General features: G+C 44.9%; 1 protein-coding gene across 1 annotated transcript in view; it reads left to right on the forward strand.

Annotated features, from left to right (window-relative positions):
* KALRN (kalirin RhoGEF kinase) overlaps positions 1–16,386 on the forward strand; it is a 694,022-nt gene that overhangs the window by 621,062 nt on the left and 56,574 nt on the right. The window contains exons 37-39 of the mRNA XM_052653860.1: positions 4–99; positions 10,058–10,188; positions 14,892–14,958. Of these exons, the coding sequence (XP_052509820.1) occupies positions 4–99; positions 10,058–10,188; positions 14,892–14,958 (294 nt within the window). The remainder of the gene's footprint in view (positions 1–3; positions 100–10,057; positions 10,189–14,891; positions 14,959–16,386) is intronic.

Raw genomic sequence — 16,386 nt, forward strand, 5'->3', positions numbered from 1 at the left:
CAGTCCTCCTCTTTGCTAGCAGCCCGGCAGGCTTCCACCGAAGTACCTACTGCTGCAGACCTTGTCAGTGCAATAGAACAGTTGGTCAAAAGCAAGCTGGTAAGTGGGGGTCCTGGAGGCCATTCTGCATGTTTCACCTCCAAGCGGCTCCCCAGGCCTGACTTCTGTTTGCTGTGTTCTCCTTTGCACCTGTCCTCATTCCTCCTGTAGGATTGTTTCCAGCCAGTGATGATTCCTTAAAAACTGCAGCCCAAAGTCCTTTTGGCTTTTTTTGAGAATGGGCCTGGGCAATTAACAGGTCCTTTTGGAACTGTGACATTGATGAAAGGTGAAAAGTATCAAGGACAAAGTAGCCTTCTGTAAGTCTGGTCCACTGGCCTGTAGGGAAGTGGCATCCGACTGGTAACTGGTGTGCGTCTGGGTAGCCTTGAGACTAACTTTGCTCCTGAGACACAGAACATGGATTGGGTCTTGGAAAGCACCGGGTAATTTTATTTGGGGATGTCAGAGTCTTCTAGCTTACAAACTCTTACAAAAGGAGGTTGCTGATGATAAAGGAGAGTGGGCAAAAGTATGTGGATACCTCATCACAAGAAATTAAGGGAGATGGTGCGTATCCCATCATGAATGTACACCACTGAAAACTGGTCTTGCTTGTGACTGTCTCATAGACAAAACAGACCATTAGAGGGAAGGGTTATGAGTCTGAGCTCAGGGTTTTGGCACAATGCCACTGAAAGAGCCCCTTTTTGGATAACTCATTTGAATAGGGCTATTCTTCTCCTCCCATGTTTTTACCTTTGAGTGTATCACTACAGGATGACAACTTGAAGCATCTTTCTTTCCTTTGCTCCCATTCACATTGTTCATTTGGTTTTTCCTACAGCTCTCATTAGGGTAAATGTCTGTGCTTCTGCCAAACTTCTGTGGAGCAGTCCTGTCAATCAGCACTGTTTAAGCCCTTCTCCAGTTGGAAAAGGATGGATGCTCTCTAGGGAAAGCTGCCTGAATATAATTTTGATTATAGTAACTCCCTTTTCAAATACCCCAGCTTATAGCAGACCATTGAAATTTAACATATAACACCTTCTTTTCTTTCTAATGTTCCTTACTAATTAAAAAGAAAAGATTAGCTGGTGTTTTTAGTGCTAGTATCAAACTGCTGAGGGTTGTCCCTTCTCCTGCCATCTCTGTCAATGCTGTGGTGGGGGCAGGGAGCCAAGGGGAGTTGAGAGCTCTCATGGGCACAGCACTGACTTCTCAAAGCCCATCTCCCTGACCACTCCTCACTTCCTCTCCTCTCCACACTAATCCATAGACCCTCTTCATTCTCCAAATAACAATTAAATTTTCTTTTCCTTAAAAAATCATCCCTTTTGTTTGCCTTTTCTCTCTTACCCCTTTTTTTTTTTTGCATTTTCTCTTCTCCCACCTGAGCATGGGCCTGACCTCATGCCCAGGGAAGCCTTCTGAATCCTCTTCCCGCCATCTGCCACCAGCCTCACCAGCACCTCTCCGCCCCCAACATTGTCTCCCTGCTTGGTGAGGGCTCCCTGCCTCCCTCTCCCCTCATAGCAGTGGTCTCTAATGTGGGGGTGCCTCCAGGTATACAGGATGGTTTTTTGAGGTACTGGAAGAAAATATTAGAATCTCTTTAACTCATCCTTTTAAAATGGTTTTGTGTATGTTTTTTTTAATGTACTTAAGGGTTATACAGGAGTACAGAAACATAATTTATAAATAAGTTACTTGTTTTGGGAGTGCATGACTGTAATCACGTTCACTAACTGAAGTATATAATCAAAGTTTGGAAATCCCTGGCCCACAGATGAAGCCCAAACTTACCCAATAGTCTAATGTCCTGTGGCCTGTTCTTCAACCTCCCTTTCCAACATCCATGTGTTATTCTGGCCAATGAACTTGGCTCCAACCAAATTGTTCTATTCACTGTCCCTAAACATGCATTTGGCTTCCCTCCCCACAAGTTTCTGTTCATACCACCCCGACTTCTCTGCAATGTTCTCCTTATTTTTGCTGATCTAAAGTATAGCAGCCCCTCGAGGTCCCCCTCAAATCTTATCTCTCCACAAGGGTCTCCTTCGCCAGCCCAGGCCAGGTTTCTTCTTGCAGCCCCAGAACAATTTCTGTGTAAACCACATGCTCCCTGGGACAGCTCTTAATAATCCCATTATGTTACTTGTTAAAATATCTTCATCTTTTCATTTGCAACTTACCTCCACAACTAGATTATTAGTCATTTGGGACATTATTTTCTCCTCCTTGTGTTAGTAGATCCTAGTCTTTCATACTTACATCAGTAAACACTTGTTTCCAAAGTCTGTATTTTTCACACTTTGGATCACCATTTTCTGACTGCTCCTCTTCACCTACTGCCGCTGTCGTGAGCCTCTACAGGCCCCTAGTTTGTGTGGTCCATGGGCCACGTGTTTTCCCTGTGAGCACAGATATTGAGGAGTCCCATTAGAGCAAATATCCCAGAGTAGAGGGGAAGTGTAGGATAATGCTAGAGTTGTTCAGCCCTATAACAAACTGTCTAAAAATGGCAGTTGAATGAATGGCCTTTCAGTGGTGACTTTACCATAATAAGGACTTTAACTTCTTCTACCAATAGCTACTTCTTGGGGACCTGCAGTAAACCCAGAATTACAGCAATTGCTTTGACCAAACATATAAAACCAACCCTATGTCACTGAACTGAACTGAACTGATGTCACAGAAAGGAAGGCAAGAGCAGTGGCTTGATTTCTCAGAATCTTCTAACCAAAATTCCATCCTTTCTCCTTTCCTCTATTTTCTCTTTCTTCCTATCCTATGTACCCACCATGGGGTAGCAACGGAGCACCTGTAGGTGGTTGCTTCTTCAGCCCTATTTGAGAATATGGAGTTGCATCTTCACCTCCAACACTGGCATACCTATTGCTCATGAACTGTCTAGCGTAGAGGAGGATAAGATCTAGAGCCTGTAAAAAAAAAAAAAGTTCTGGAGTTTTTATTTGACTGTAAGTACAATAGTATGTCAGTTGCCAAAATAACCAGTGTGGTCATAGACTGGGTTAATGAAAGTACAACGTACAAATCCAGGGGTGTAATAGCCCCATTGTACTCAGAGCTCTTCAGACCACACCTGTCATGAGTTGTGTGTGAGTCATGTGTCAGGTTCTGAATGCAGCATTCTAAAATGTTCGTGAACTCAGTGGAAGGGCCCTGGAGGAAGTACCAATAGCATGCAGTCCATGTCATTTGAAGGAGAGTTGCAGGAGGTTAAGTATGGGGAGAAGTTGGGAGAGAGAAGGCACACGAGAGCTGTCTTTTAGTAACTGAGTGCTGCTGTGGGAAAGAAGAACTGGTCTCACTCTTGGTTGCTCCAGAGGGCAGAACCTGTGAGTGGAAATTCATTCAGTATAAGAAGAACTAACAGGTCCTTCCAAATGTACAGAACTGGAAATATCACAGGAGCATCCAGCATGCTTGGATTTTCATATCCACGGCTTAGATTCTTTCTGCGTTCCTTTTGAGTTGTTCAAGAGATGGTACTAGATGCTGTAGTTAGAAATCATTGGGCCCCAAGCTCCACCCAAAAGTCATGAGATCCCTCATGTCCCTGAGTCTGAAAGCTGCCCTTGGTGTGTTATGGTCACGTGTCTATGACTGTTCGGGGCTACAGCCTCGGGAAGTTGTGATCTCTGCTGCTGGAGAGGTGCCATTAGGGAACTAGGACAGGGGTTCCACTCGCCTGCGGTGCAGATAAAACCCTGAAAACTCCTTTGGTGAGTACCTCTGGACATTAATGGACGCTTCTGAGGTCTCACCTGCCCAATTTGGTCTTTAGTCAGTGATTTTGTTTATCAGGAGAGCGTGCCCACACACCTCCCCCCAAATGGAGCTCAAATAAAATTTTTAAAATTTTATTATTTTTTTACTTTACAATATTGTGTTGGTTTTGCTATACATCAACACGAATCCACCACGGGTGTATGTGTGTTTCAAATACTTTTTCTGGGTTTTGTATTAAGGTATGGTCTTTAAGCCAGGACTAAGGACTCTCTTGTTTTTCTGTGTGATTTTTAATAAAGTTTTTCCTAGACGTAGGGACTGGCTGTGGTGATACTAAGTATATAAGGAATCAGAAGACATGATGTTAATCTTGCCTCTGCTACTTATTGTGTAGCTTTGGGCAAGTTATTTACTCCACTTGGAGGGCTCTCTTTTATCTTGCCTATCAACAGTGATGCTTCTGTCTACCTGAATCTAATCTCAAGAGAGTTACACTGAGGGCTGAGTAAGGTATGAATGTGCTTTGTAAACTGATTAGTTGCGCATCCCACAAATGTTAGCTCTTAACCACCTTATTTGCATTGTGAAGGGCAGGGAAAGGGAGTCAGTCATACTTTATCTTCACCCGGAACACAGGTACATGGTATTTGTCAGTTAGTAGATTGGTGGTTGGGTGAATGTTGCATGCAGGGTAGTAGCTTAGCAGTCAATGTGATTTGGTTTTATTCCTCAAGTTTGAAGGTCTTCCCTGGCGGCTCAGACAATAAAGAATCCACCTGCAGTGCAGGAGACTCGGGCTTGATTCCTGGGTTGGGAGCATCCGCTGAAGGAGGGCGTGGCCACCCTCTCCAGTATTCTTGCCTGGAGAGCCCCATGGACAGAGGAGCCTGGCAGGGGGTTGCAAAGAGTCGGACACAACTCAGCGACTAACACTACAATCCACAGGGAAGCGACTTAGCGTGCCTCAAGTTTGAGGAGCAAGGGCTTCTGGCTTTGTGGGAATCTGCTGTGTTTGTAAACAGCCCAGGATTCTACCACCTACCTTAGACACAAGAGTGAAGTGTTAGTCGCTCAGTCGTGTCTGACTGTTTGCTACCCCGTGGACTGTAGCCCACCAGGCTCCTCTGTCCATGGGATTTCCCAGGCAAGAGTACTGGAGCGGGTTGCCATTTCCTTCTCCAGGGGATCTTCCCCACCCAGGGATAGAACCTGGGTCTCCCGCATTGCAGGCAGATGCTTTACCGTCTGACCCACCAGGGACTAGGCCTCAGGAAGGAAAGCCTCCTCGCTGAACTCCTATCCTCAGGTGGCACGTCACAGTAGTTCACTGGGCTCCCGGTGGCACTGGCGGACCCCTGACTGAAAATCCTCCATCTTTAGGGAAGAGGCTGGCCAGGCTTGAGCTCTTGTTTGGTCTACCTGGTAGCCTGACACCCTGAGAACTGGCCCTATCTGCTTCAGCAAGACTTTCTGCCCTCTGGTTCTTCTGCTTTGATAGTATTCACCTCCCTAGGTCAGTCTGTGGGTCACGGAGCATAGCAAGGGCCAGGCTGTGTTTGTGTGTATGCTTTGCTCTCCTGTAGACAAACCAGCTTGCTTTGTCAAAGGCACAGTAGAGTTAACAGTCCAGATGGGAGGAAATAATGGCCTCAGCGTATCCATGATGAAAATGTGTGCTTTCAAGACCTGAGTTCCTCTGGCATCCTTCTGTGGAAAAGATTCCTGAGCTTGTTAAAGTAGAAGTTTAGATTTCCACCAAAAGAAAATTTAATCTGAAGTCTCAAACGTGTAATGTCATTTGCCTGGAAAATCCAGACTTCAGTTTTTCTACTTTCAAATGTCTTCCCTACCCCTGCCCCCAGTTTGCCTGGGAGTGACTAAGACCGTAAAATTTTCTGTCAAGGTATTTCAGACTTAGTTGTATAAAACGGTAGGACAGCTAAAAGGTGGGTTGTGGTGGGTGATGCTGGATCAGCACCCTTGTCTGTTGTTTTATCAGATGAACTTTGACCTCTACCCAAGAGTTTCATTCAGTAAATTCTCGGAGTCCTACTCTGTGCCCGTCCTGCCAGCATAGAACCTTCCTTAATGGAGCTCACAGTCTAGGGTTGATGCTCAGAAATCCTCTCCCGCCTAGGCTGTTGTAACCATTGCCTCCTTATTTTCCGTCTGATGTCTCTTTGCATGACTGATGGGGGGAATCTTAACTTTTCTTTCATTTTCCCTTTGAAAAAATTTTTTGATAGTTCTTTTCTGATTAACAAAAGCATTATATGCTCATTCAAGAAAAATGGGAAAAATGACAAGATTTTAAGCACAATTATATCTCATAATATCATCATCTAAACATAGTCAGTGTTGAAATTCAGATATTTTAAAAATAATGGTGTTAATCATAGAGTATATAAATCATAAGTCCTGTTTTCCTTTACTGACATCAGATACATTTTCCCAAGTCATGAAGAGCTCTTAGGAGTATTAAGACAAATCTTTCTTAAACTTAATCCAATCACGTTACTTCCCTGCATAAAATTCTCCTCTCATTGGTCATGGAAGTTGGTACTCTTATTTAAAATTGAAGTATAGTTGATTTGCAGTCTTGTATTAATTTCAGGTGTTCAGCATGGTGGTTTGGATTTTTTGCTACACATAAGACTTCTTGTAATCTGATCTCTGCATCCTTCTCCAGGGTTGTCCATTTCACGTCCTATTTCTTCTTTCCCTAGTTCCTACTCCCCCCAACTCGCATAACACATAGTTACTTGCTAGTCCCCCTTCTCCCCCTTTACAGACTGTCCTCCCTACGCCAGGTGGCTTTCAGCTTCCCAGGCTGCCCCAGGCGGTTTCTTGAGCCGATCCTTTACTCATTGTGCTCCTCCTGCCTGGATCATCCTCCCAATGGTGAATCCAGGGAAACCTTTTCCATTTCTCATTACTCAGTTCAAGCGTTGCCTCTTCTTCTGAGCCGTTCCCTTCTTTCCCTACCCCACTTTAGAGCTGCCTGCTCTTTTTTCTCATCTTCCCCGCGGTACCCTCCTGTCTAGAAGAATGCCCACTGTAGCTTAGATTTTGGTGGGCAGGGAACCGTACGTTATCTGTTTTCATTTCTCCAGCACTTTGCAAATATTCAGCACATAGTAGAAGCACAATAAATATTTGCTTAAGTATAAACAAATCAGTCACAACACGGTAATAAAGGTATGTAAAGGGTGCTTATAGGAGTCCAGAGAGAAGGGCATTTTATGGATATGTGGTCCAAGATCAAGCTGACAGGAAATGTGTTCATTTCCATTGTGGCAATAGTCTTCCTTCATTCTTAATCCACTTTTTTGAATTGTATTTGCATTTCTATTCCCTGACCTGGCACCAACGATAGTAGCACCCGTTTGCGCCATTTGTCACTTCCTCCTTGGCACCCCTTTTCCTTTATCTGTTGAGACTGTTGTGGTCCTGAGTCCCAGACAGGGCGGAAGTCCCCCCTGTTGCTGCACAGTCCACCGCTCATCAACCAGCCATCACTGCCCATGTCCCCCAAGGAGCAGCACAGACAAACAATTGAAGATCACCTATAGTGCTCCTTGGCTGGGACCCCATATCCCAACTCTAGCACAGGTGGCCAGATCCTCAGAGGGACTCACTCTTGAATTAGTTACGGTATTTCTAGCCAATGCCATTATTTGAGACAGAGTACCCAGCATGTTGTTGTTGTTGTTTTAGTTGCTAAGTTGTGTCTGACTCTTTGCAACCCTGTGGACTGTAGCCCACCAAGCTCCTCTGTCCATGGGATTCTCCGGGCAAGAATACTGGAGTGTGTTGCCATTTCCTTCTCCAGGGAATTTTTCCAACCCAGAGATTGAAACAGCACACATTTTAGCCAAACCCTAAATTTCTCTCTTCTTCCACTCTTACTGCCTCTGCCTCCCTCAACTCCATGCCTGAGAGTCCTTGCCAAGAGATAACCTGGCTCTTTGCTCATAAAACTGGTCAGGCACGAAGAGACAGAACATATTTCCCTGTGTAACACTTTGGACTCCTCAGATGTCCTTCATTCTGTACGAGAGTTGAGAGTGGACCACGCCAAGATGGATGGTCCATGGGAGAGCCTTGTAGCAGAGATGTAAGCATATTTCCCAGGCCTCGCAGCCAGCATCCTGCCAGCCAACAAGCTACAGAATAAAGACTGAAATGAAACAGTGTGGACAAGGGGAGGGGAAGTAAAAGGCACGAAATCAGATCAATCATCAGCTGGGTTCATCCGCCTGGGGAGCCTGTCTCTGCTGATGGCACCAGAGGACATGTCACATGTTGAAAAACATGCCTGTCTGGTGGCTTGTCAAGCCTCAGCACCAGATACTCATTTCCTTAATCACTGGTTACAGATCCTGAATCTGCAAATTTAGCTAAACTTTTCTTGACCTTTCTACATATTTAGCCTAGGCTTCTTCCCTGGATGACAGCTTCCATGGTTGGTTACTTGTTCTGTGAAACATCTTCATGTCAAGTTAAAAGAAATTCTCTCTCTCGAGCTTGAAGAGCCTGTCCTCTTAATGCTGAGTTCTAGTGTTAATAACAAATTCATGTTAGGCTCTGGCACAGGTTCTTGATTTAAGGGTGAAATAGAGGAGAAGGCAATGGCACCCTACTCCAGTACTCTTGCCTGGAAAATCCCATGGACGGAGGAGCCTGGTAGGCTGCAGTCCATGGGGTCGCTAAGAGTCGGACACGACTGAGCGACTTCACTTTCACTTTTCACTTTCATGCATTGGAGAAGGAAATGGCAACGCACTCCAGGGTTCTTGCCTGGAGAATCCCAGGGATGGGGGAGCCTGGTGGGCTGCCATCTATGGGGTCGCACAGAGTTGGACACAACTGAAGTGACTTAGCAGCAGCAGCAGCAGCAGAGGAAAAAAAGGTTGACATCTCTTCTCAGCTTTAAGTTTTTCAGCCTCCAATTCTGATATCCCCCATCTGTTCTCATATAATGCCACCTCATTTACTTTTTGTTTCATTTACCTGGACTTTTCCTACCTCTGTTCAGCCGGTGTTGAAACACTGCAGCTAAGCCAGTTCACAATAGACGCTCCAGGTGCAGGTTGTTTAAAACGACTCGAAAGTCTTTTGTTCCTACTGCCTTTAGGGGCACTTCTTGATCTTTCAAAGACTGCTAAAGTAAAGCCTTCCCTTTTCCTACGAAGTGGCTGTCCTAGACTGTCGTTTTGTGTGGATAGTTTGGATTACTCTCTCATATTTGTTTTACAGTTGCCCACCATAACCTTGGTCTCCAGCCTACTGTTTATCCACACGGTTTCTGCCAGTTTGCGCAATGAAATGACATGTCGTTCTGTGCTGTTTTTCCTACAGTGCTTATGAAAGTGTTAAGATTGGCCCCATTTTTTTTTTTAAGCATCCTGGTTATTTCCATCCATGGGGGTAGTGGGGGAAACTCACTCTTTTAGAGCATTTAAAATTTTTCAAGGGGTTATGCACCTATTGTCTCTGACTGTTCCTTAAAAATCTGTAAAAAAGGAGAAACCCAATTTGAAAATTGAGAAGAAATCAATTTGGAATGATTTTAGCTGTCTTAAGATTGTCCAGGGACTGGAAGGTCTGGGATTAGAATCCTTTACCCTTAGCTCTTTCTAGAGTAACATATTTGTTAAGCTCTTTAACTTGTTTCTCAGTCCTTCAGCACCTTAATTAAAAGAGATTAAAGGGATTAATAAATGAAAGAAAGCCCTTGGTAAATAAAACCTTAGCAAAAATGTTTTTAGAAAACGCTAAATCTGTTTACCTCTTCTTATCTGCATCTCATTAGTCTCTTCAAAGAAAACTGTAGCTGATTTAACAAACATGATTTTACCAAATGAATTCTCCCATCACTACCCTCCCCTTGTTAACTTGCACTTGGTGGTCCTACAGCTGACTTTCTTTCCTTGCTGCTTGTTTGTAGGATTGCAGTAATTAGCTTTACCTCTGGAGCTCTTACCCAGAGATCAGTCACTGTGACAGTGTCCATTCTGTCTGGGAAATCGGCAGCCCCTGGCGCCAAGCACATCCTGATTGCCTGAGAAGGCGGCAGCTCTGGGTGCCCTGCTCCAGCAAGATGGGAGTCTGGCCTCTTGGTACTTCCCTGAGGTCCAGGGCGGACAGCCTCGGTTACTGATCTACCAAGATGGCTGTGGCTAGGCTGGGGGGGCGTGAGGACTTCCGGACTACTCTCTCACGTACACTTTTTTAAGGTTGTTTATTCTTCTCTTCTCAGAGTCTGGAAGGAGGCTCTTACCGAGGAAGCTTGAAAGACCCCACAGGCTGCCTGAATGAAGGCATGACCCCACCCACACCTCCCAGAAATCTGGAAGAAGAACAGAAAGCCAAGGCTCTGAGAGGCAGGATGTAAGTACTTCCCCGGACTCCAGCCTGCTGCACATGTTGCAGTGGGCAAGGGTCGGGGGTCCTGGGAAGTTTAGGGAGAACTGGGGACTCCCCGCACTGTTCCCATTGATATCATTCATTCTAAGTAAAGGCGACCATCGGTCTATACAGTGTGGTGTTGATCCGCAAGGAGACGTTTGGCTCTGATTGTAAGGATTTTCAGCTGAAACATTACTGACAAAGTGTGGTTATAACCAAGGTCTGTTTGAAATTTAAAACATGATGGTAAAAAGAAAACAAAGATTAGGAAACTTTGGGACCATTTCTATGACCCCATATCAAAGAATCCTTGGTAGAAAGTCTGATGGAATTTTATCTGAGGAAACGTTTCCCCAGATGTAGGAAAGTAACATATAGGAGAAGGGAGCTGTTGGGCTACCGGGCTAGGGTCTAGCTCCACCGCTTCTCAAAGGTTTTGTTTATTTAAAAAACATTTGTTATATAGTAATATTTCTTTTTTGGTTATTTAAAAAAAATTTTTTTTAAATTGAGTTAAAGCTGATGCACAATATTGCTTAAGTTACAGGTTTACAACATAGTGATTCACATGACTTTACAGGTTATATTCCATTTATAGTTATTATAGAACACTGGCATATCTCCCTGTGCTGCACAGTATATCCTTGCTTCTTTATTATATACTTCTTGCTCCTAGTTTCTAAAATAGTTTCCACTTCTTACTCCTCTACTCCTATCTTGCCCCTACCCACTTCCTTCTCCCCACTGGTAACCAGTTTGTTCTGTATATCTGTGAGTCTGTTTCCTTTTTGCTATATTCATAGTTTGTTTTACTTTTTTAGATTCCACACATAAGTAATATCATACAGTATTTGTCTTTCTCTGTCTGACTTATTTCACTGTGGTCTGAGTTCCAAGAGAAACTCTTTGCTATTTGAATGTTTCGGGGTAAATACAATTCACATGGCAGTCCTTTTCACAAGAACCCAGGAGCTGTGTGAGGTCTGGGCTATCCTCCCTGATGTGAAGGCACTCTTCTGTTCCTTGGTTTGATCAAGAAGATGGCGACACCATTCATGTAAAGCCACAGTCCCTCTGGAACTTCAGTTTTCTTGTTCAGGGTTTGACTGAGTGTTGGCAGCAGAGCTGCTGATGAGTCTTGCAGGTAGCCTGACTTGGGAGCGATGGTGAGCACAGTGAGAACAGGCCAGGCGGTTGGGAAAGGCCCCTTCCTGTTCCTAATCCCTCAAACTCGTAACTGCTTGAGCCTGGTCGTAGACCTGAAGATGAGCAAAAATAAACGAGGGCAGTCCCTCCTGTTGCCTGGAAATAGGCAAAGTGACCATTTGTGACTATTTCCTAGGAAACATCATGGCCAGGCAGGGCTGTCACCTCCTAGGGGAAATGAGCAGGTGGCATGTAAGCGCTCTGGTTCTGTATTTACCACCTTAACTTTATGGTGCTCAGGGGAACCCCAAGAATAGAATAGAGATAAAGAAATACCATCCCCAAAGGGAAATTTCTTAGGATTTGGACAAAGCTAATTCTCGTTAGCTTTCCAGGTTGTTTTTACATAGATGAGGCAGGGTCAAAGCTGATGTTCCAGTCTTGTCAAGCCAAAGCAAAACTTTCATCAGGAAGATGAACGCTTATATCAGGGTGGTGACCTTTGAGATGACAGGTGCTCCTTGGCAAAGCCTATCTCTACTCTTGTAAAGAGCCTGTGAACAGTCATTTAAGCTTCCAGTCATAGTCTTGCTTCCAGACATGACATTGTCTAATTTCAATCCTAGAGGCAAAAGTTTGTTGCCTCTTTTACCCATTTCTCTCACTTCTTCCCCCTTCTCTCCCTCGCTCAGCTATGTATCTCTCCACATCCTGTGCTGTCCCAAAAAGCCAGCTGTTAGAATGACTCATTCCTTTTGCTGTATATTGCCCTTATTCTGCTATAATTTATGGCCACAATGAAGGAGATGATGTGTAGGTGTTTAATTGTAAACCCCACATGAGGCTGGAGGCTGAGGGAAATAGAGAACTGAGACTCAATCCAGTAAGACCTCAAAGTGTTAAATGGGAGCTCCATGGAAAAAAGATGAAAACAGACAGTTATTTGTCCAGGAGAAGGAAAAAGTCAAGAATGGACGTAGTTGTCTTCAAGTTTTAGCCACTCATTTATTCAACAGATATTTGTTGAATATCTATTGTACCAACTGCTTGGCGTATATCAGTGAATAAAACTAACAATAACAACAAAAGAAAAGCCCATGCTCTCGTGGCAAGTTCACGTTCTAATGTGAGAAATCATACAATAAAATTTAAAATAAATCATGTAGTATGCTAGAAGTGGGAAAAAAATAAAAAATAGTAAGGGAGATCAGGAGTATGGGTGAGGCCATGTTGCAGCTTTAAGTGCTTCTGACTGAAGTGCTCTGCATAAAGACCAGGAGGTTGAGCCATTGCGGAAAAGTATTCTCGGCACAGGGAACAACCTGTGCCAAGGCTCTAAGAGCTTTTCTGTGGAAAACCAGCCATTCCCTACTACTGTGAAGGATAGAGGGTCAGATGTGGATCTTACCTGTATCTGGAAGTAGTTAGTTGGACCAAAGAATAACGTTTACTTTGTATTACTCTTTGCAACCCCATGGACTGTATAGTCCTGGAGAATACTCCAGGCCAGAATACTGGAGTGGATAGCCTTTCCCTTCTCCAGGGGATCTTCCCAACCCAGGGATCAAACCCAGGTCTCCTGCATTGCAGGTGGATTCTTTACCAGTTGAGCCACCAGGGAAGCCCAAGAATACTGGAGTGAATAGTCTATCCCTTCTCCAGGGGAACTTCCCAACCCAGGAATCGAACTGGGGTCTCCTGCATTGTAGGCGGATTCTTTACCAACTGAGCTATAAAGGAAGCCCATTAATAAATAAATAATAATAATTAATAAATAACTTTTACTCAGAAGAACTGAACATGAAAAAATTGTTTCATTGTCAGTTCAATTTATTTGGCAGTTGATTGTACACTGCCTTGAATTGCAGGCAGCATAAGTCTTCTGCGTCCCTTTCAGATGTCTTTCTTTGTGTCCTTATCTCTGCAAGTGTTTCGTCAACTCTTTGAGGGAGGAGATGCTAGGCCCACTAGCAGCGCCTAGTCCAATCCCCTTTCTTAGAGGCTGGAGAGCTAGGATACCCTTCAGTGTCAGCAGGATAGAAATACCATCCAGAGGCGGAGAGCCGGGCTTCCTCCCCAGAGAGCCCTTCCAGCCCCAAATTCCCACTCTAACTTTCCTGTGGTTTTTCTTTTTACCACTTTCTTCTAAGCAGTAACTCAGTCTGTGCTCCAGTATATTTAAATGCTTTTATTTGGCCTTGCCAGTTCCTTCCTGTGGCCTGAAACCCGTAATTGTGTATATCAGAGTGAGGGAGCTGGTTGGAAGTGCTGGGCACACTGATAAAGAAGTGTGTGTTTCCCTTGCCTCCTCCCTATCACCCTGGGGGTCCAGGCCCAGGGATTTGTGGCTTCTCTGCGCTGTATGGGACAAAAATTTCTGATGAATTGCTTCCAAGGCTTAGAATGGCTACCACCCTTGTGCTGCAGCCCCTCTTTGATGTCCCAGAACTTGATTCCTTCTCCCACTCAGGCCAAAAATGAGCTGTGTGGCTCCAGGCAGAACTCTTTCAAACCTGGGGGATACAAGTCAGAATCCAGTAGGCTGCATACAGCTACCCTGCCTCTGTGCACAGCCATACTTGCCTTATGTCCAGCTCTTTACTGTCTGGACAGAAAGAAATGTTCGGGTTTGATGCCTCAGGGACTCCAGAGAGCCAGTCTGAATAGTTTAGCCAGGCAGCAGGCAACAGTGAAAGAGTGGTCTCTGAGCTCTTGTACAGCTGGGTTCAGACCCCAGCTCTGCCTCTCACACTGTCATCTTCGGCAATACTGCCACAGTCTCAACATCTGCATAAACCAGGGCTTACGGTACTTACCCTCTCATAACCACAAAGTAAATGCTCTAAGAAGAAGAAATCATTGCCAAGAAAGAAACCAAGAAAGTAAATACCCTTGTGGTGGTTAAATCCCACCTCTGGTGGGGCTGGGGACGTGGCCACACTGAAAATGGTGATTAGGGAATGGCTTCAGTCAGTCTTTCTGGCCTTGACTGGGGATTTTGCAGGCTGGTTACCATGAACACCTATCTGAATAATTGTAGCTTCTGTATCTCAAACACTTCATTTGATGAGTGTCCTGAGGCCCAAAGGTTGCTTATCAAACAAATGTCTTTCTCTCTGGTTAAGCAAAGAACAGAGTTGACACGAAGGAGAAGTCTCATGCTGATCAAAGCTTTCATAACTCAGTTTTGCCCAAGTGGCTGTTATTCCTTCCGCCTTGTGTTGTACGGTTATTCAGTCATAGGTGAGGGAGGAGGGATTATAAACAATAGGAAGAAGGCAAGCGCTAGGTTGTAAGTGTCGCTCTTCTGGCATGGCTGCCGTCTGGGAAAGCCCTCTCAGCCTGGATGCCCTCAGCTCCTCACCAGTGGGGGCCTCTCATCCAGGGGGCATCAGCCAGCACCTCCCCCAGAGTGCTCAGTGTGGGTTTGGGTGGTCTTGTCGTAGGGGCTCCTAAGTAACTTTATTGTGAACTTTGATGTGAGGATTTCTTGCTTCACAGTGAAGAGGAGCCCTCATTGTTCTTAATCTCTTGCTCAGGTTTGTCCTGAATGAGCTGGTGCAGACAGAGAAAGACTATGTCAAGGACCTGGGGATTGTGGTGGAGGTGAGTACCTGGCTCAGGACATGTCTGTGGTCACCCAGCCAGGGGGATATTGGAGCCTACCTGGGCTCCCAGGTATTTTCCTCTCCCTGGGTGTTTACAGAGATGAAACTAAAAATGGTGGTAGGTCGAATACAATATGTGATTTTTTTTTTCACAAGGTTTGGTTTTTTTTTTACCTTTTCCCCTTGAAATACTGTAGGAGATTTAGGGGGATGTAGGGCCTCAAATGTTGCAGCCTCTTGGTTAGACCTGAATCCATTTCACCTTGTTTTAGGTAACCAAGCCATTGTCTCCAAAGCTTTGCATTGGTATTTAACCAACGTATACACTAGTCATAAATACGTGTGCACGTGTGCTAAGTCACTTGAGTTATGGCCGACTCTTGGTGGCCCTATGGACCGTAGCCTGCCAGGATCCTCTGTCCACGGGGTTCTCTAGGCAGGATTACTGGAGTGGGTTGCCATGCCTTCCTCCAGAGGATCTTCCTGACCCAGGGGTTGAACCCATATCTCTTACATCTCCTGCATTGTCAGGTGGGTTCTTTATCAGTAGCGCCACCTGGGAAGCCCATATTTGTGTATGTGTGTGTGTGTATGAGAAATATATGGACATATATTCCTCGTGGCTATGAGCCACCATGAGCACTCAGCAGGTCAAGCAGGCCACTGTTAGTGAAACCTCGGGGCTTCTGTGTTTCCCTAGATTTTTAAGGAGAGCATATTGCTACCAAGCCAACAGACAAACTAAAAACCACCAATAAGGCAAGATTGGCAGGTCCACAGTTGAGTCAACTTGATAGTAAATAAAACAATTCTCTCTCCATAGGGGTTTACTTTAGAGGGATTTAGACACATGGATGAGAAGGTATAAGAAAGTAAATGGATAATTTAGATGGCTTAGAGCCCTGTGGATAATCATCTTAAACGAAAAGATGTGAAGTCTAACAAGGTGGATGCCTGATATCTAACTCACTTGCTGCTTCCTTGCGCTGGGTCTATAAGTCCCAGTCCTAGGCAGCCTACTGATTTAGGGATTCATACAGTCCATGGGGTTGCAAAGAGTCAGGCACAGTGAGCAACTAATACACACACACACGCACACACACACATTTGCCTATCCCGAACCTTGGATAAACAGACTAACCTGGCATACAGAGGGCCTGAATTCTAACTTAGGAAAGTTATCCTCCTCTCCAAGGTGAGATGGGGACAGCTAAAGGTGTAGCAGCTGCCAGAGGCAGTCCAGCCTGGGAGTGGTAGGCTTGGGAGTCTGGAGCCTGAGGTCCAGGGATCAGTCACATCAGTGGCATGACTTAGACATGTCACATAATCCCCCATGCGTTGGCTTTCTCATCTTTTGAATGGGACAACTGCTGCTGCTAACAACATCGGAACTTAAAGCTGAGATGAGATTGTATTTGCTAGCACT

Source organism: Budorcas taxicolor, chromosome 1 (assembly GCF_023091745.1).
Source record: "Budorcas taxicolor isolate Tak-1 chromosome 1, Takin1.1, whole genome shotgun sequence".
In the NCBI taxonomy this organism is placed as follows: domain Eukaryota; kingdom Metazoa; phylum Chordata; class Mammalia; order Artiodactyla; family Bovidae; genus Budorcas; species Budorcas taxicolor.